The sequence below is a fragment of the Hibiscus syriacus genome, unplaced genomic scaffold (genome assembly GCF_006381635.1).
Source record: "Hibiscus syriacus cultivar Baekdansim isolate YM2019G1 unplaced genomic scaffold, ASM638163v2 tig00111311_pilon, whole genome shotgun sequence".
Classification (NCBI taxonomy): Eukaryota; Viridiplantae; Streptophyta; class Magnoliopsida; order Malvales; family Malvaceae; genus Hibiscus; species Hibiscus syriacus.
Genome location: NW_024063054.1, coordinates 1,518,296 through 1,540,490, shown reverse-complemented (window position 1 = coordinate 1,540,490; position 22,195 = coordinate 1,518,296). Strand labels below are relative to the sequence as shown.

The 22,195-nt window shown below is 33.2% G+C and overlaps 3 protein-coding genes and 1 pseudogene across 3 annotated transcripts; 2 read left to right on the top strand and 2 right to left on the bottom strand.

Annotated features, from left to right (window-relative positions):
• Window positions 1-1,457: 1,457 nt before the first annotated feature.
• On the bottom strand, window positions 1,458-3,217 carry LOC120158326 (sodium/proton antiporter 1-like). Its single transcript, XM_039169199.1, has 7 exons — window positions 3,089-3,217; window positions 2,684-2,860; window positions 2,194-2,300; window positions 1,973-2,101; window positions 1,833-1,898; window positions 1,641-1,722; window positions 1,458-1,553 (listed from the first exon to the last, which is right to left on the bottom strand). Exons 1-7 carry the CDS (start codon window positions 3,206-3,208, stop codon window positions 1,503-1,505), a joined length of 732 nt encoding a protein of 243 aa, XP_039025130.1. The 5' UTR covers window positions 3,209-3,217; the 3' UTR covers window positions 1,458-1,502.
• Window positions 3,218-15,095: 11,878 nt separating this feature from the next.
• On the top strand, window positions 15,096-16,408 carry LOC120158430. Its single transcript, XM_039169270.1, has 2 exons — window positions 15,096-15,637; window positions 16,292-16,408. Exons 1-2 carry the CDS (start codon window positions 15,101-15,103, stop codon window positions 16,406-16,408), a joined length of 654 nt encoding a protein of 217 aa, XP_039025201.1. The 5' UTR covers window positions 15,096-15,100.
• An 801-nt stretch (window positions 16,409-17,209) lies between these two features.
• On the top strand, window positions 17,210-18,609 carry LOC120158372 (annotated as a pseudogene).
• Window positions 18,610-19,354: 745 nt separating this feature from the next.
• Window positions 19,355-20,922, bottom strand: LOC120158429 (two-component response regulator ARR2-like). The gene is made up of 6 exons (XM_039169269.1): window positions 20,799-20,922; window positions 20,381-20,529; window positions 19,852-20,164; window positions 19,696-19,781; window positions 19,424-19,623; window positions 19,355-19,370 (listed from the first exon to the last, which is right to left on the bottom strand). The coding sequence occupies exons 1-6, from the start codon at window positions 20,920-20,922 to the stop codon at window positions 19,355-19,357; spliced, it is 888 nt and encodes a 295-aa protein (XP_039025200.1).
• Window positions 20,923-22,195: the final 1,273 nt, after the last annotated feature.

Below are 22,195 nucleotides of genomic sequence, written 5' to 3'. Positions count from 1 at the left end.
TTAAAATGATATGCTTATTGGGATTATTTCATGATTAAATTAAATGTTGATTTTTTTTTTAGTTTGAGAGGGTGAATTTGCTTGTGGAAGAGAACAGCATTGGACGACTACATGTGTGGTGGTGGAAACGTGGGATTTCCACACACATTGAATATGGACAACGATACCCGTGAGAAAATGCCCATACATATTTACATCTCTCATTTATGATCGCCCTATCCTCATTTTATTTTTATTATTAGTTTGTGAAATCGTAGCCGCTTTCTCCTTTGTTTTTTTTCTTTGAATTTGTATTGTTTTTTTATAGGTAACATCAATTTTTTCTTCTTCGATTTTCTTTAGTCGATAGTGACACCGATTTTAATGTTGGTTGTTGACCGTCGATTATATTTTCTCTTTGTTTTTTCTTTCGTTTTTTAATAAGAATAATTATGCATGTGTTGCATATTTATCTCTGTCTTTGTGGTACGTTTCTATTTTATAGTTCGTTTATCGATGCAATCAGATTTATTCGTATATATTTTTGTTCAAGTCTCTTAGTTGGGTTTTTAACTGGTCATTATATAATCTAAAATGACTAGTTTTAATGTTATAAGAAAAGTTCAAATTATGTATTTAGTTTATGATGATAATTGTAAACTCTTATTGTAATTTCAATTTTTTTTACTTTTTTAATAATAATAACTGCTTATATTAAAAAAATCACTACAATAAAACAGAGTTTTAGCAGCGTTTTTTTAGTCATATAGCGGCGTTTTTAAGCGCCGCTAAAAGCACTTGCGGTGATTGAAAAAACGCCGCAAGAAGCGCTGGCAATACCAGCGCCGCTAAAGTTAGCGGCGTTTAAGAACAAAAAACGGCGTAATAGGTCAAGATCTATAGCGGCGTTTTTAGAACAAACGCCGCAAAAGGTCGATATCTGCAAAAGGTCGATATCTGCAAAAGGTCGATTTCTATTGCGGGGCCGCAAGAGGTCGAGATCAATAGCGGCATTTTTAGAATAAACGCCGCAAAAGGTCAGATCTATCACTGTTTTTTTGAATAAACTGCCTAAAAGGTCAGATCTATAGCGGCGTTTTTGGAACAAACGCCGCAAAAGTTCATATCTTTAGCGGCATTTTTGGATACAAACGTCGCAAAAAGTCAGATCTATAGCGGCGTTGTTGGATATAAACGCCGCAAAAGGTCAGATATATAGCAGTGTTTTTTTTACAAACGACGCAAATTAAAACTACTTTTTCAAATGTTGTTTTCTACTCTTTTGTTACCCAAATTTAAAATTTTAACATATAACATTATCCAATAAACTTTACATCCATAACATCAAAGTTGAAATTCATAAAAAGAAACTTGAAATTTATAATAATAAATCAAAGTTTACATTAATGTAGTTCAACATTGTTAACTAGAATAAACAATAATATGAGCCATAACCACCAAAAAGTATAACAATACTCAAATCCGAAAACCCTTCACAAAATAGTTGGCAATCCCACAGTTTCTCACCTCATCGATTCTATTTTCCGAAGCATTGAGTGAACTGCGTGGCCTTGCTGAAAGGTGAAACATAATCAAATTAGTGAGGACATGTTAGAGAACATTAAAGAATAACAAAATCACAAACATCATAACAAACCCACAAAGAAAACAAGTTGTCCTCTCTGAGCCATTTGTTCGGATGCCAAAACATTGGGAGAAGCTTGTCCTTTCCCATTTACTTCACTGCACAAGGAAATAGAACACATCCTGAGTATTCATGAAGTTAAAGGTGGGCTCTTAAAACCGAACTTTCCCAACTTTCCCAACTTGTCTTGTTCGTGCAAGAAACATACCTAGTCAGAGACATAAGCGCCAGCGGAACAGATAGAGAAATAAACCCTGTTGGAAATGAAATCAAACTTATATTAAGTTGGGATAAAAATAAAAGCATAAATGAAAGAAATTTAATTTAAATGTGCTTTGTTAGAGTTACGAAAGCACCTTCATAGTTTGGAATGTAGATATTTGACCATGTATCCATAGCATGTTAGTGGTAACATCACCGATAGGAGTCCAAGCACTACCAACATTTGCTGCTATCACGATGACAGCTCCTAGAAGCCTATTGCAATGTATATTCATACATGCGGCTTCAAGATATTAATATCACGCAATGTTTAGAACCAAAACAGAAGACTCTGTTGCATAACATACTTGCGGAATTCCGAATGAGGTACTAATTTCCTCAACAAAGAAACCATGACTATTGTAGATGTAAAATTATCAAGGATAGCACTAAGAAAAAATGTCACGAAGCCAACCTACAATTTAAAGAAACATGTGAGACACTGGTATTAGTTTGATTAAACATGAGGAACATACTACTAATAAAGATAAAATACTTCGACAAGAAACAGAAATTACCGTTGATCTGTATTCAAAACAAAATGACACAAAATTCCATATAAGGCTTCACATTATCAAAATTTCTTCATTGGGCTCATTCTAGATAAAATACTAAAATACAATAGGATTATAAGCAGATAAATTATGTTTTGGTAGCATAATAACGTTGGCCATGACACCTAAGCAAGCGGGTTTAAGATTCTTCTGAATGTATATTCACATCGCTCGTGGGTGTCATGCTTCACTGAGCTATTGAACAGACTGTCAATAAGACCATAGGCCACAGAAATCAACTCACCACCCACATTAGAGTCTGCGGCTTTCGAGTGGTTATGTTGTCAGTAACCAGCTTAAATCCTTGATGGGCATCGACTATCTCTACTATGGTCATTGCACCGAGCAAGAAAAACACTATCTCACCGACTTCTGTAGATGCATGCGTCAACTCTGAAACAACTATATCAGGTGAAGGTGCCTAAAAATGAAAATCAAACGTGAAGGCTCAAGCATAAAGTTTGAAATAAAGTAAGAAAATTAACATGAGAGAAACTGGTGGAAACCCGACATGTGCTTGAATCAAGTATCCAATACATAACAGAATTTTGTGTTTTCATCCTAATTTACGATACGCTAATCCAATACATAAGATGAGGCACAGAAGAGAAATACAATCCAATATCAAATATCCGAGTATCATTCTTACCCCGATGCTTCGTACTACCCACAAACTCACAGCCATCAATAATCCTACTCCACTTTTATTAAAGGCTAAAGACTCCTCAAATATAAAGCCAACATATCCTATTTCAAAAAGCAATGCCATAGCAACATCCTGTAGTATGAAGTTTTATAAATTCACGAAAGGCTTCCGTCTATAATCAAATAATACGAGAAACATTGGTCAAAGACAAAGAAGCAATTAAACCTACAAAGAAAGGATTACACAAGGAACTAGAGATAAACCTAGTTGTCAGTAACCCAAGATAGATTAATCGCCACAGTCCTGGTTAAACAACCCCGGAGAAAAATAAAATAAATCCCAAAAAAAATAAAAACAACCCCAAAGAAAAATTAAATAAATCACAGAAAAAAAATGAAAGCTATTTTCAAAATTTTCTTTACCATTTCTCAGGTCGATGCTAGATTCTTCGGTGTTGATATTAAACAGGACACTTTTGAGGAAATGAAAAGCCAAGATTTGAGGAAACTCAAAAATACTGAACATGCTTCTGGTTCAACAAGGTATTTTCTTAGCAATCTCTCTTATTTTCTCATCAATCAAACACAAACTCAGCTAAAAGATTAAAACGCACCATTTAAAGTCTGCTATCGAGAACCATTAGTCGATCCTTGAGCATAAACCAAAGCTACAGAAACAAAGAAAGCTTGAAGTATAAAATGGCAACAGAAAGGGGAAGAAACGAAAACAACAAGATGAAATTAAGCACAATAAATTCAGATCTTCCCGTTTTCCTTTCTCTTTAAATAAGCGAGTGAGAAGAAATGGGTAAAAACCAGATTGGAGGAGATGACGGCGGAGAGGTGGCCGTGAGAGTGAAGGTTTGAGAGAAACTTTAAGCAGCCAAACGTTTTTAAACTACGGGTTAAAGGGTGCCGTGAGTGGAAATGAAAAGGGTTAAAGGGGTTAAACTTTGAGTTGCGTTTTTAAACACAAACGTTTCGTACGAATCTTTAGTGGCGTTTATATAAAAACTCTTTAGCGGCGTTTGTATAAAAACGCCACCAAAGTACTACTTTATAGCGGTGTTTTTATAAAAACGCCATTAAAGTATGAGTTTATAGCGGCGTTTGTAAACATAAACCCCATTAAAGTAAGAATCTTTAGCGGCGTTTGTATCAAAATAACACTAAAGTACTAGTTTATAGCGGCGTTTGTATAAAAATGCCATGAAAGTATGAGTTTTTAGCGGCGTTTGTATATAAACGCCATGAAAGTATGATTCTTTAGCGGCGTTTTTTTAAAACACTGCTATATGCATAAAATTAGTGGCGTTTCTATTAAAACGCCGCAAAATTTATTATTTTGTGGCGTTTGTTCTAAAAATACCGCGATAACAATAAATTTACCGGCGTTCGTTCAAAAAACGCCGCTATAAACCCATTTTGCTATAGTGAATGATTGCCCTATCCTCCATCTACATATATATATCTACGCGTGCACATTTAATATTTATCCTCTCTAAATATAAATATATATTTTTATAATTTATTTCTTATTTAAACTACAATAATATCTCTTATTAATAATATATTACAAAATTAATTAATTTTACATATTATTTTTTATTTACATGATTTTATGTAATAGACATAAGAATTTCTATTATTGGTCATTGGATATAACAAATCTTGATAAATATAAATATTGCTACATATCTACACCTATTACTAGTGTCTTCTTTCCAAAATATTGTTACTGCCATTAGTTTCAATTCATAGTTTATTGTATATAATATATTTTTCAATTTTTTTGTATGGATAATTCTGATTTTATTACCCAAATCAAGGTTTAGTTACAACCAATCCATCAATCTACAACAAAAGAATTAGGAAAAACAACCTACAAAATGATTAGTTAGACTATACCCCAAACATTACAAAGCATTAAGTTAGTACTATCTAGTCTATTGATATTAATTCCCCTAAGACGGATTCCAACAATGTCTTTAACAGCTTTGAGCAAGCAATAGCAAGACGGATTCCCTCGAGATAATTTTCTCGAAATAATTTCTTCACGAGATAATGCACTCCCCATATTATTTGCTGAAATAGGGTGAAATCCACAGTGTTGGCCGTAGGTCGCCATGTCTTCCGGGCGACCTACTACGTCGCCAGCTTCCCGTCGAGCTGCACAGAGAGAATGAACGTTTGAATGTTTTGCATGGAACATGCACGTCCCCAACACATAGGTCGCCATGCTCTCCGGGAGACCTTGTAGGTCGCCATGCCCTCCGGGCGACCTTGTAGGTCGCCATGCCATCTGGGTGAACTTGTAGGTTGCCATGCCATGCAGCTATAATAGCTGCATTATTACAGCATGATTTGAGCAGCAAAGTGCATCAATAATTCATGCAACAGCTGGCGTGATTCCCTTATGCTTGCAGCCTTAATAGCTGCATTATTGCAGCAGTTCACTGGTGGACCAGGCTGAAAAAAAAATTATTGTCATTGATTCAATACATTGATGCAATAATTTATGGGTGAGGGGGGCTGTTGCTATATAATATGGTGTGAGGGGGGCTGTCGGTTGTAAGAAGGAAGAAAGAAAGGTGAAGGAAAGGAAGAAGAAAGAAATAAAGGTAACCGAGCATAATTTAAATTAGTTTAAATTATTAGTTAGTTAGTTAGTTAGTTAGTGGACATAGTTTAGGTTATTCATATAATATAACAAAAATTTAGTTAATTACTTTGTAAGTTTAAGTTAGATTAATGTTAAAGAATAATATTTAATTTGTTTGTTGAATCATATTAAATTAATATATATGGTTTATTATATGTCGTTATTTTATTAAAAAATAGTTATAGTTTATATTAAAGTCATTTATTATGTGTCGTTTAATTTATATTAGTTTGTTAGTTTGTTGATGTTATATTATATGAAAAAAACTAGTTAATTTGTTTTTTTAGTTTGTTAGTTTAAGTTAAGTTGTATTATAATAAAAAATAGTTTATTAGTTTAAGTTATAATTTGTTATTTTTTGTTCTTGTTTAGTGTAAATTAGTTAGTTAACATTAGATTATATTAAATTATTTTTTTAAATATTGTTGTTTAATTTTTTTTACAGATTCATTCGAATGGCTTACCAAATTCCACTGCTGAGACTTGACAATGAACATATTTCAAGTCATTTGAGAATAATGGTGAATAAAATATTTGTTTAATGAATTATTAGTAATAAATATTTGAATATTATTTTATGATTGTGATAAATTATTTGTATTATTTAATTACAGGAGGACGAGCAGCGAGTCCTTCGTCATCCGCTACATAAAGTACCCAAGCCATACCGATTGATAGAAGAAAACTTGCAAGAGGCTGGATTTTGGTATGTAACATTTGTGCGAGATTACAAGTTGGTCACAGGTTTGATCAGTACGTTGATTGAACGTTGGAGACCATAAACGCACATGTTTCATTTGCCGTGTGGCGAATATATGATAACTTTGGAGGATGTGGCAATGTAACTCGGGGTCCAAACAAATGGGATGTCGGTTGTAATATCACATGAGTTTAATAATGTGGCACAACTTTGCAACTTGTTTCTTGGGAAAACGCCCGTACCACCAGAGTGTAAAGGGTGACGTGTGAGGTTGTCATGGTTGAAGAATTAATTTCAGCTTCAACCAAATAGTACGGAGCACGAAATTATATATGCAACACGAGCATATATATTACAGTTGATTGGGGGAATTTTGATGCCAGATAAATCCGGTAGTTATGTTCACACTCAGTATTTTCTTTTTTTTTTAAAATTTGAGAATAGTAGGCAATATAGCTGGGGATCGGAGATATTGGCGTTCTTGTATCGTGAGATGTGCAAGGCGTTATTAGTCGTGAATGATAATAATACAGCAGAAATCGGTGGATGTCTGTTGCTGCTACAATCATGGGCTTGGCATAGACTTCCGTTTTTTACATCGATTAGTCGGACTGCGGTTGACTTTCCACTTGCCGGAAGGTAATATGAATTCTCTATTTTAATATAAAATATTAATTATAAAATATTTATTTTGATTAAAATTATTGAACAAAATGGCCATATTTTTGTTTTGATTGATATACAGATGGAGGCATAAAATTGAAGGTACGGGGTTGGTGTACAACAACATTAAAGAGTTCAGGCTGAAGATCGACATTAAGGCCAAAAAGGAGGTATGTATAATATGTTATTTTTAATTATTATTTAAATTAACTATATTATTTGATTTAAATCAATTTTATTGTTATTTTAATTTTACAGTTTAATTGGAGACCATACATGAATTAAGAAATTTTGGCGTTGGTGCCGCACGATGTTTTAGATGGGTTTCAATATTGGTGTGCTGTTACACCATTGATCAATTTTTCTTTTATTGAGATCTAATTTGGGGATAGAGTGCTGAGACAATTCCACTCCCACCAACCTATTCCGTGGAGTCCATGGGATCATGACCTCCTCCAAAACTTAGATTGTCGTTGTCAGGTGAATTGGGTTGAGACGTATGACCACCTGCATAGATTTGATGGTCGCCGTAAAGAAAATGTTAATTGGGTTAAGAAGCATGCAACCTACATTAATGCTTGGAACAATAGGGCTTCATTCATGCCAACTCTTGACGACATTCAAGACGACGACTTTAATTTTGAGACTTCGGCTTACCTTGCTTATTTTTTGGATAATGGAAAGCCATTCTTGACAACAATAGTAGAGAGACGATATTTTTTGAGGTTTAAGAAAAGATTTGGTAAAGCTGAATGCTCTCTACCAAGTGGGAGCGGGAATTCATCTCAACAACCTGAAGTGGAAATGATCGATGTGGACAATAGCGCACTACAATCGTTCGACGATGTGGGATCGTTGCATCACGCATTTGATGTTTCTACTGTCCTGGCATACATACCAGAGTTTGTGCAGCCTGAGGCACCCATCTACACTCCCATGTTTGCGTCGACGTATGACTTTGAACACATGGCAGTTTAAATGCCCCCAATGAATAAGGAGGATGGGTACCATACTCCTGAGCAACCGCAACGGCCACAACGCATCAGACATCCGCCCCGACATTATCATTCAACAACACCCCGGTATCGACAACAATTGTAAACTCGTTTGTTATTTGTTACAAATTAAATATTGAAATTAGGCTAGTTTTTTTAACCTTAACAAATTTGACATATTTATAATGATTTTTAGTATCAAATCATTATTATAATTTCATTACTAGTAATCATTAGTATCAAATAATTAAATATTAATAATAAATCATTATTAATAATAATTACTAAATCATTATTATCAAATCATTATTATAATGATTATTATCAAATCATTACTAAATCATCATTACATTAAATATTAAAATCATTATTAAATCATTATTATCAAATCATTACTAAATCATATAATTATTAAAAAAATCCTATGTGTTTTGATTTAAATATGAACAGATTTGTTATTTGCTAAAAATTAAATGGCTAACGTTCGAATCTCTTTAAAAAACTTGATTACTAAATCATTAGTAAATCATTAGTATCAAATCATTAAATAATTAGAAATCATTAATAAATTCGACTATGTATAAATTTAAATTCGAGTAGTCCACACTTGTAAACTCATTTGTTATTTGTTACAAATTAAATTATTATTAATGATTAAATCATTATTACAATTTTATTATTACTAATCATTACTTAATCATTAATATCAAATCATTAAATATTAATAATAAATCATTATTAATAATAATTACTAAATCATTAAATATTAATAATAAATCATTAATAATAATAATTTATCGACTTGATTATTAAATCATTATTATAATAATTATTACTAAATCATTATTAAATCATTATTATGGTAAATTGAACTACACGTCCATTCAAATCTGTTCAAGTTATCGAATTATGAATGTCATATCAATTAGGTCCCTCTATTTAAAAAGTCCGCTCGAATAATTTATCGAAAAAATTATTAAATCATTAGTATTAAATTATTATTATAATTTCATGATTACTAATCATTACTAAATCATTACTATCATATCATTAAATATTAATAATAATTTCATTATTACTAATCATTACTATCAAATCATTATATATTAATAATAATTTCATTATTACTAATCATTATTATCAAATCATTAAATATTAATAATAATTTCATTATTACTAATCATTACTATCAAATCATTAAATAATAATAATAATTTTATTATTACTAATCATTACTAAATCATAATATTAAATCATTAAATATTAGTTGATTCATTATTACTTTATTACTAAATAATTATTATAATTTTAAATATAAAATAATTATTATAATATTGAGCGTTGAATCGTGTAATTATTGAGCGTTGAAAGGTTGTAATTCAATAGCAATATTTGTTCCATTTAGCAGCTAAATTAACGTTGCAATAATGCAGCTATGAATGCAACTACTAATCGACATATTTATTATGATTATTAGTATCAAATCATTATTATAATTTCATTATTAGTAATCATTAGTAAATCATTAGTATCAAATCATTAAATATTAATAATAAATTATTATTATCAAATCATTACTAAATTATTATTATCATTATTATTAAATCATTATTATAATGATTCTTACTAAACCATTATTATAATGATTATTATCAAATCATTACAAAATCATCAAATCATTAAATATTAAAATCATTATTAAATCATTATTATCAAATCATTACTAAATCATATAATTATTAAAAAATCATATGTGTTTTGATTTAAATATGAACAGATTTGTTATTTGCTACAAATTAAATGGTTAACGTTCGAACCTCTTTAAAAAACTTGATTACTAAATCATCAAATCATTAAATATTAAAATCATTATTAAATCATTTTTATGGTTAATTGAACCACACTTCCATTCAAATCTATTCAATTCCTCAAATTATAAATGTTATATCAATTAGGTCATTCTATTTAAAAAGTCCGATCGAATAATTTATCGACAAAAATTACATAAATTCAACTTCAATGTGAAGATATAATAATTTATCACCCCATTAGTATCAAATCATTATTATAATTTCATTATTACTAATAATTACTAAATCATTACTATCAAATCATTAAATATTAATAATAATTTCATTATTACTAATCATTACTATCAAATCATTAAATATTAATAATAATTTTATTATTACTAATCATTACTAAATCATTACTATCAAATCATTAAATATTAATAATAATTTCATTATTACTAATCATTACTAAATAATTATTATAATTTTAAATATAAAATCATTATTAAATCATGATTATCAAATCATTACTAAATCAAATCATATCATTATTATAAATCAAACAAGTGTTCCATGGATGGGTATTAGTTATGTAACAAAAATATGGTTATTGAACCACACGTCCATTCAAATCTGTTCAAGTCCTCGAATTATAATTCATTACAAAATTAAATCTGAATAAATACATATAAATACATATATGATTACTAATGATGAGGCCTATATCTTGGTAAATTAGGAAAATTGTTTTTTGACTGGTCTTCACCCCTACATAATTTGTATCTCTTTGCTTGACCTCTCTCTCTAGCATGGAAATCCATACTTGTATGAATACGAGTGGACTCAGGTTGACCCTTTGAACTTCTGCGAAGCATTGGATTTGGCAGCCATTCATCATGATCCTTTTTGGGCCAATATGATTCATTCAGGATCTGTCTGAACGCATAGCTGTAGACATTTAATATCCTACGTAGGTGAAAGCATTCATCAACATAAGTGTATGAGCTTACACCAGCATACATACATGCATCGACTGCATGAGCACATAGATATTTACATGCCTGAAAATGACCACAATCACACTATTTGTGTCGTAAATCAACTCTAAATGTTTGGTCTTCTCCTCCGACGTTACGACGTATGCACGATACGACAAAAGTATGACTAACTCGGTTGAAATTCTGAACAACCATAGATGTTGCCAATCGCTCATTTGCTTCAATTGATTCGACCACTGTAGGAGCCCAAGTTTTACCTCTATTTATGAGACTCTCAATTTCCTTGCCTTTATCTGACCAAACCTTAGCCAATCTAAAGTACGTCTCTTTCACCACACTCGCTATTGGGAGATGGCGTGTACCTTTTAGTACCGAATTAATGGCCTCAACAAGGTTTGTGGTCATATGTATGTATCTCTGACCTTCATCGTATGCTTGCGACCATTTTTCCTGCGGTATTTTTGAAGCCCACTTCCAAACACGCTGATCATCGTAAAATACCTTCAAATTCTCCAATCTCTTATCAAAATTTGGTCGACGTAGTTCGTATCATATTTCATAATATATTGTGTTAAACCGCAATTAAAAAAACCACGTAAAAAATGCACAAATATTGAAAATAAAACTTACCCATGCTGACTATCTCGCTACGAATGTGTGCGTTATGAAACTGATCGATACTATTCTTACCAATATGACGGATACAAAATGTCAGATATGCATATAGAGGTATCCAACGACTTCCTGGTCATTCAATTGCCGCCAAAATACCCGTTCCTCTATCGGATATCAAGCAAACTCCATCTTGCGCAGATTGGTCAGAAAGAAATCCCAAGCCTCTGTTGTCTCTCCCTCAACAATTGTGAATGCAATTGGAAAGATATTTCGCTCACCATCTTGCGCAACTGCTATCAAGAGTACATGCCTATATTGAACATACAACCACGTACCATCTACTTGGATCATACGTTTGCAAAATGGAAATCCTTCAATACATGCCTTGGATGCCTAAAATAGTTTATGAAATATTTTCTTCACTGGCACAAGTTGACATTCTTCGTCATATGCGGGCATGGTTTAAGACTTCACTATGGTTCCTGGGACAAATCGCTTCATTTCTTGTAGAAAATGTGGTAGCTCATTGTACGATGTATCCCAATCTCCATACGTCAGCTTCATTGCCTTCATCTTCGCATTCCACACCTTGCCATATTTTACTTGATATCCAAATTGACTTCGAATAGATGCAGCTAACACTGAACAAGATATCCTTGGATCTTTTTCAACCATCGCCTTCACGTATTTGCATATTACATTAGAATCCAATAGTCGGTGGTCTTTTTCGATGGAGTTTCGCAAACATGTGTGCGGACCATTGTACCTCGTGATGACCCAAACATCGTGCCTTTGATTTTTCGACACTCTGATTTCCACTTGCACTCTGGGCCATATTTTATACATTTCGCGTATAGGGTTTTCTGGTTTGTCTCTGCAACATGGACATCAACATGGCATTTGATGCAGTACACTTTAATCGCCAGCGTATCTTCATTTTTTCCTCTGAATTGCACCCCAACTGAAAATTCACCAGAACTATCGAATGATTCAGCCATTTGGTACGAAGGTAAATGTGGCATGTCTGGGAATTCAGGTGCCCTCATCGCATTATAGTCTATCTCGTACATGTGAGGAGTAGATTCATACGGTGTCAGAACTTCATCAATTGCACCTTCACCGAAAAAATTTTCATCGTCGCCCAAAACGGGTTCTTCGGTTTCTTCATCTTCGCTTGAATCATCATGAATTTCTCCCCATCGATTTTCAGCATCAATATCAACAACCAATTTCGTTATGTTTATTGTCTTATACTCTGCTGCTGCAGATGTCCCTCCGACTTCATTTCCACTTTCTAATAGTTCCATAAAACTGTTCTGGAACCTGTATGTCGGGTACTCAAACTCACAATCGAAAGCCATTTCAGATGAATTTCGAGCCACATCTCTTGATGACCCAGGAACATCACATATGTTACACACATCAACAAATAACTCAATAACTGCTATATTGGTTGACTCATGTAATCCAATCATGGTTCCAATATCATCATCTTCTTCAAGTGGAACTGCAATATATCTGACTGGGTTGGGACATATCATAAATCTGTACCTCGAACCATCCACTGCAGCTCAAATTTTTCTTTCTATCTTCTACTTCATTTCTATAAATGTGATGTCTGTTTTGAACATCATATTTATTGGTTTTTCAGACTAAAAAAATAACTCCGACCTCATTTTCCATAATCTATCCATTATAATGGACAATCGTGAAAAAGTTGTTGCTTATTTTTCTACAAATAAAAAAAATATAAATTTAGATTAAAAAAATTAGATAAAATAATTTCATAAATCATTAAATCATTAAATATAATATAATATACTATTATATTAACGATAAAATAAAATTTATTATTTAACTTAATTGATTGATTACTAATATTACTAATAATGATTTAATAATTATTATTAATCTAATGATTTGATATTTAATGATTTAATAATAATATGATTTAGTCCATGATTACTAATAATTATTTATTATAAATATTTAATGATTTAGATTGGATAATATTTTTATTTTTTTTAAATATCAAACAAATTTGATAATTAATTGTTATAAATTTTAAGATTATATTCCATTCAATTTTTACTCCTTACTAATTTACACTTAATCTAATATAAATTAAACAAAATATTTTTTTAAAACAACACTAAATATTTTTAAGCGCAATATTTTTTTAAACGGGAATAAATTAAACAAATTAATTTTATATAATCTAATATAAACTAACTAACTAACTAATTTACACATACACAACAACAAAAAATAATAAATTACCCCATATTTATGCCTTCTTCCTTTCCTTTCTTTTCCTTTCTTGTTTCTTTCTTTGAATCAATCTGTACGTGGGCAAATGTTGTGGAATAATGCCTTGTACGTGTAAAAAAATTCTTTAAACAACAATAAATTAAACAAATTAATTTAATATAATCTAATCTAATATATTATAATATAACTTAAACTAATAAACTATTTCTTTATTATAATATAACTTAGTTAAAATAACAAACTAACAAACTAATTAAGCACTAATTAACTTTTTTTATAATATAACTTAAACTTCAACAAACAACCTAATATACGTTTAAACACACTAACAAATTAATTAAAAAAAATTTTACATTTAATAACTTAAACTAAGAAACTAATTAACTAATTTTTTATATAATCTAATATATAACTTAAACTAACAAACTAATAGAATATAACTTAAACTAACAAACTAATCATTTATACTAACAAACTAATTAACTAAAATTTTGTTTTGCCCTAAACCCTAAACTAAAAAACTAATTATTTCATATAATAAACTAAATTAAACAATAAAAAATTACATCACGAACGATGTTTGAGCCTTTATCTCCCTTTCTTCTTCTTCTTCTTTTCCTTTCCTTTCATTTCCTTTCTCTCGCCAAAATTTCTTTCTTTCTTATGATTCTACCCTAAACCCCTCATATCCAATATATAATGATATTTGCACGGTTTTAAGCTGCAATCAAAGTGAGCTCAATAATTTACGTTAAAGGCTGTATTTTCAACCTTTGAACGCTGCAATAATGCATTACTAATTGAAGCTATGACACGAGGGAGCAGATATGGCACGAGGGAGCAGAAGCTTGGTCGCCGGGCGTGCATGGCGACCAAGCATGTCGGTGTGCATGGCGACGTTGGAGGTCTCCCGGAAGGCATGGCGACCTATGTGGGAGTGTTGGTCATCATTCTCTCTCCGCTGGACGTCGTGCATGGCACATACATCATTTTCTGGATGTACAAGGGGGCTGGGAGTGCATGGTGACCTACAAATAAGGTCGCCCAGATGGCATGGCAACCTACAAGGTCACCCAGAGGGCATGGCGACCTATGTTTTGCATGGTACACGTAGTAGGTCGCCCGGAAGGCATGGCGACCTACGGCCAACACTGTGGATTTCATCCTATTTCAACAAATAATATGAAGAGTGCATTATCTCGTGAAATAATTATTTCGAGAACATTATCTCGAGAGTTTTTCCCTTTATATGTGATATATATGTATATATATATATATATATATATATATATATATATATATATATATATATATATGTTATGAAGCTTATACCAAATTTATCACCCTCTTCAATCTCCCACTCACCTCCGCCTTTTTCTCGGGAAAAAAGAGAAGTAGCTGGAGAAACAGTAGCAAATCAAAACAAGAGTGAAACAGCGATGGAAGGTATTTCGGCGACCATGTACAACGGCTTGAAAGGGTACTGGAAGAGAAGAAGCTACGTGAAGCTAAATGGTTCAAGTCGAGTACGGCGGAGAAGGGTGGAGCTCGGCACCTCACGGCGGAAGAGGTTCTGGAGGATTAAGATGAAGGCAAAGGTGAGGATAAAGTCGCCCAAGAGGTTGTTCGTTTGGCTACGCGATGCGTACGTGAAAATGATGATGGGTTTGGCTAATTCCAGGATAGTTAGCAGTGGGTACGGAGTAGGCGTAGCGAATCAAGGGATTGCTGCCTTGGTGAAGCGTCCGATGAAAGAGTATGACCAGAAAATGATCGTTGAGATCTACAAATCATTGGTGATAGGTCAAGGTCAGTTTGTGGCTCGGGAAGCTTTGCTCTGCCATCGTCTGTCAACGGTAACACAATAAGTTAACGAAATGATTTGTTGCCACAAATCCGTGGTGAAAACTGAAAAGATGTTCTACTCGATGAGCACTGGAGAAAGGAAGAACAATTCCTGATGCAAATAAAAAAAATAAATATGATTTCTTTTTTCCTCCCCCCTCTCTTTAAAGTGATTTTAGGGTTGATGAGTAAATTTTCGAGTTTTTAGATGCGCCTCAAGGGTTTATCTGTGTAACCAAAAGAGGTTTTAATTAATAGGGAAACGATGTTACATAGTTATTTATGCTTGTTTTAAGCATATTTGTTAAAATGTTTATGCATGCTAGACTGCTATTTTTCTCCACACGAAATTGCTTGATTAGGATGCATGGAAGTGGCCTTCAAATCTGATACATTTGTTCTCTAATCAACTTAGTTTTCTTGGAATGCAACTAGGAATTTATTATAGGGTTAATTTTTTTTTTATTTTTTAATAAATACAATTTGTTTTAATTGAGGGGTCTGATAATTTTAAAAAAGTATATATATATATATATTATATTAATTAATAATTAAAAATATAATTGGTGGACGCCAAAGCTTCCCTTACTCCCTTGGTTCTACCCCTATGTATATTTAGGAGCGAAATTAAGAATTTATTATAAGAGGTTTAAAATATTTTTTAGCTTGGGTCGCCAGTCGTTGATGAGGCTGTTAGCAGCGATGGGTACCTCCACGGCAGTCGGAGATGCCTGATCGGAGGCGAAGAGCTTCGCCCTTTTGGGGATACACAACTTGGGTAATTGATTTTCCCCCATTAAAACGTTTATTTTTTCATTTTAATTTATTTTTTATTTGTAAAATTATTTTTTAATATTAAAAAATATGTCACGTGGCATTTTTAATGAGTTAATGGCCAAAATTAAAGGTCTGTCACTGCGTGATTCATTTTGAGTTACGAAATGAAACGTTAGGCACCAAACTGAAACGAAAAAACGTTAGCCACTGAACTGAAAAACGGACATACATTGGACACCTTTTATATAATTTAAACCTATATATATACACAAACAAAAACTCGAATGAAAACCCCGAACAAAAAAAGCAACTACAAAATAAATGTTGGGTTAATAGTTTGGAATTGATTATAGATTTTTTTAAAAAAAAATATTACATGTGGATTTTTTTTGTTGTTGGTTATGGATATAATACATAAAAATGCTACATCGATAAGTCAACTCATGTAGACTATTCTAATCAGCAAAATACATTCATCGTTATTTAACTAATAATTTTGTAAAAAAAAATCTAACCCAAAATAAATGTTGAAGATTAAGGTATTTCAAAAATAAAAATAAGATATTAACGAAAACCAATATATAATCGCCAACAACTTTAAGCAAAGTCAAAGGTTCGAATCTTATAATTTTAATTTAAAAACTATAAAATAATTAAAAAAACCATGATTATTTAAATAACGCGATCACAAACAACTATAATATAGTTTTGGAAGATAGCATTTGTTCAATGTATGGACATGAGATGTGTATCTGCAATTCTATTCATTGACGAGATGAACTTTTGGTTCTTTTTTCACCAGGGAACCGTGTGATGCACGTATGCTGCATTATTCAAGATACAAACTCAAACATTGGGGTAAATGAAAAATTCTTGCCCAGGCAAGAAGGTGGTCTTATAATAATGTATGATCTGGTTAGTGCATACGATGATAATTACTGGGCACAGGTTTCGATCTCAAACCATGACCCTCTCAGTCGCCTGGATAATTGGCATTTGAGCTTTGATTGGATGAGAGAGGAATTCATTTACACCATTAGAGGAGCTTAACCTTTTGTTGTTGATACAACAGGTTGTGTTTTTGGTAGGCAAGGTCAGTATTATCAAGGCATGGATTTTTCACAGGTATTGAATTGTCAGATAAGGCCTACCATTATCGACCTACCTCCGACAATGGCGAATGACTCGAATCTTGGACGAATCCCCTTCTTCTGTCGAAACGGGACTATTCTTCCTCCTCTAATGGATCCGAGCAGGTCTAAATCATCTTTCTAAATGCAAGTTTACAAAATGCCACCAGACTTGAATAGGACAGAGCTAGCTTCACCTGGGAATTGGAAGATCAATTGCACTATGAATCCAGATTATGAATGCGGGTCACCGGTGCGAGTTAGCCCGAGTCAATTCCCTGATCCAAGTGGTTTGCCTTCAGAAACAGCAGCAGTTGCTAGTTGGCAAGTAGTCTGCAATATGACACAGTCCATGCGGGCAGTTCCAAGATGTTGTGTTTCGTACTCGGCATTTTTTAATGATTCTTCTATCCCATGCAATACATGTGTCTGTGGCTGCAACCGCAACCCAAGTCAAACCTGTAGTGCTTCGGAGCTCACTCTACTTCTTCGACCCGATTCTCTTCTCATACCTTTCGAGAACAGAACTGCTGAAGCTTTGGGGTGGGCTGATATAAAACGACGAGCAGTTCCGAATCTCTGTGTGGAGATAATTTTGGAATTAGCATAAACTGGCATGTATTATCCGATTTCAAAGATGGTTGGGAGTGCAAGGATCATTATTTTTAACTGGGGTGAATCTAGCTTTGAAGATTGGTTCACGGCCGTTCAATTGGATAACGCCGTACCAGGCTTCGAAGCAGTCTACACCTTCAATGGAAGCGTGCTGCAAGGCTCCAACAACACAATATTCATGCAAGGACGTCCAGGATTGAATTATCTTCTAGCGGAGACAGAGGGTTCCAATCCAAGAAAGGATCACCTGTGTTCCCGGAACTCAATAATCGGTTATCTCATTCAAGAAGAAGTCTACACCAGGCATTCAAGTGGCAACCCGGGATGGGTTTCCGACCAAAGTGTTGTTCAACGGAGAGGAGTGTGCACTTCCCACTATACTTCCTAGAAAAGCTCCCATGACCAGTGCAGCAAGTAGCATTGTTGGCTTTATAACACTTGCTATGCTATTGCTAATGTAATACTGATGAGCTTTTGGATTGCTTGCCTTTAACTGCTCATAACTAATGTTTTTAAGCTGCCCTACTCCATATATCCAATTATTCATCCATTTGTTTGCGGTATAATGTAAAATGAGAAGATAATTGAGATGCCAATTGGCAAGCAATATTCCACAATACCAAAAGAAAATTGAAATTGAAGAAATGAGAAGAACAAGTCGTGATGTCCAGAGCTTCCAAAGTCAGTAAAAAGTTCGAAATCGAAAACTCAAATCAATTCCTATACTAAACTAGCTTCTTGTTAAGCTGAAGAATCAACAAAATGCACCTATGAAAGAAAACATTAATCTAACTTTGTGTCAAACCAAAACAATTAGAACTGCACGAGAGGTATCCAGCCATGTTAGATTGAAGTCCAACAAGTGCAACCTCCTGCTGCTGCAAATAACAAACAGTCAAAAACTTTGAATCAGTAACCGTAACCATAACCCAGCGGAAAAATACATTACATAGTCCGTTTTAGGGATCGTATAGTCCGTTTTAGGGATCGTTGACTTACTTGTTATGTGACTTTTATCTACTATTTGATCAGATTCAGTCAGGTTCTTAATCATAAAAAATGACTAATAGTCATACATTAGTTACTTGTTCAAGCTAGCCTATCCAAAAGGTGCACAAAAGAAGTCCACATACCAAAAACGAGGGTTCATAGATCATTTCATCAGCAGTCGAAAAAGGGTTTGGAAGCTCCATAACATTTCCTGCATTACTGTGAGGATTTTCTTCATTTGAGATGGCAACACCATCACCAGGAGGGAAATCATTATGGTATAACAAGTTCAGCTGAGAGAGGAAGAACATATCGGCCCCTCCGTTGACATGACTCGGAACTGAACTTAAAACATTTGCATTCGCAAGATTTTGCTGTGGAAGTTGATATGTAGCAGAGGGTGTGGGTTGGATCTGTTGATAGGCATTGAGATCTCTGTTACTAGCAGATCGTGCATTTTCTCTCTTCAGATGCATGCGGTATTTCTGCAAGATTTTTCACTTAAAAGGTAAATATATTCCTTAAGGGTGCATATAAAAAATGTTAATAAATTGCACCTGAAGGTGGCTGGCAATGTTTGATCTTGTAAGATAAGTAATATTCATAGCTTGCATACGCTCCAAAATTTTCTTTGGAATGTCATCTGCAACATGCCAGATTAAAAACAAAGCATTTTTCATAGTAAAACTCTATAGAGCTAGAATAGTTCATACGGCCAGATCCAAGTTGATTTACAGCAGAAACAAACAGCGCATGGAGCTCTTGTGTCCAAACCACCCTAGGCTTCTTTCCATTCATCCCGGTCATCGCATCGTCAGAGGATTCACCGTCATTAGATGAATCACCGCTCCTCCGTTTTGCGCATTGCAGGTTTCTTTTACCCGTTTTTGGAACGGTTCGATTAGCAGCAGCTGCATCCTTGGACGGTTGTAATAAGCTTAACCTGTCGGTAACATTAATGTTAATGTTTTCAATGCCAGGGTGCTGGAATTCTTGAAAGATACGTTTCTTATTGCGAACCACATGCTGCCAAATGAGACTAATTGATTCCTTTCTAAATGGTTTCACCAAATAATCAGACTCCTTTGATTATATACTGCACAACAATTCGTCGTCTTTCATCCGAAGACATCACTGTGTAAAACATAAACACGACGATTCAAATATATATACATATCCAGATTCAGTTGAAAAAGCGTAGAGTTATGGAAATTAATTGCATATATTTTGTAACTTACTAACGACAGGCAAGTCCATCTCTGATACAATGATCTCAACAAGCTCGAGTCCATCAATGTCAGATAAATGTGAATCACAAATGACAATATCAAATCTGAACTTGCTTCGCCGAAGCAAAGCAAGCGCCTCACTCGCATTCCGACACTTGGTAACTGAAAATCACTATGAAGTTGGGATCATGAAATCGTCGGAACAAAACTGGTTTTTTCATATAAAAATTACGATCTTCATTCCAAAGGATAGACACTTATAAACAACAAAACGGATATTAAAAAATAATTAATACATAAAAGTTCGAGAATCATGATTAATCATTGATTAAACACATCATGTTTGAATTCAGAAAACGCGAAACATGAAACAATAATCCAAAACAAGCAGTAATTAATTCGCAGTAAACAAGCAGACAAGAATAACATACCTCGGTATAACAACTTTCGAAGCATTGTTTCCAACACTAGGAGAGATGTTTTATCTTCATCAACTATGAGAATTTCCAAATCTGCTGGGAAATCAGCAACACCATTATCATCAACTACGCTCATTGGAACTGATCTTTGAATTTTCTCTTTACTTATTGACGGAACATAATAAATGATAGCAAGTAAGAAGATTAGGGTTGAACTTTTTTATCCATTTCACACCTCGCTGTATCTGGAAACCAAAGTTTTTATTATTAAAGCTGAGTGAGAGAGAGAGAAGGTTTTAGTTAGTTTGTTTGGTTTGTTAAGGTGTGGGAGAAAGAGTAATTTAAATTTGAAGAGACCGTCCATTCTCCTCCGATAAATTACACGGGTCAGCTCCGCAACATCCAACACAAAACCAGCGGCTGCACCTACATAAAATGAACCGATATCCCTTCACTCTCCTCTCGACACGTGTTTTCTAGTTTACTAATAACAAGTTCAAATAATATGTTGAGCTTGAAAAATCTTTGACATTCTCGATTCTTCTTCTCTGTTTTTCTTTTAAATTCTATTATTGAGCACACCATTTCTCTTGATTATTTTGACCTTGCAATTCTGATTTTTATGTTATCGGATCCATAAGTTAAAATAAAGCATGTTTGATATTTGCTATAAAAATAAATATACTTCACTAAAAACTTTATAATAATATTCTCATGTATAGTTAGTGTGATTTTTTTAATACGATATGATAATTGTTTGAGATTCTTATATCATATTTTGTCATATCCTATTTAGCAGGTTAACATCCAGATTAGATTGTCGTTAATTTTTTAATGAAAAATGACGAAGTTTGGAACATAATGAATAGTCAGGTAACCATTTTGTAAATTTTAATGGTTGAGGGACTCAACAATACAACTATCTATAATCAAAGATCATTTTGTAACTTATAATGTTCAAGAGACTTAACAAAGCAGTGTCCTATAGTCAGGGGACCATTTGTATATTTTTTTGGATAATTAAGATTTTACTACCTAAAATAGCAGAGAACTGCTACAAAACCAATCCAATCAATGGAACAAAAGAAAGGGGAACCTATATACAACAAAAACCAGATTATACCCCAATGATTACAAAGAGATAAATCAGTGTTATCTAATCTATTAACATTCCTATTACTTAGATGAGTTCTTACAATCTGCTTGATTGAGAATAAAACTTCATCCTCAGATCTGTAACTTTCTCTAAAAAGCCTTCGGTTCATTTCCTCTCATATAGTGTAGTTGAATGTGCACCAAGAAAGTTTCAGGATACTAGTAAGCAGTGATTTTCCTTTCCAAGTTGCAGACGCCCAAACCAATAAATTAGACCAAGTGAAAGGAGGTTTGTGAAGACCAGAGAGTTGAAG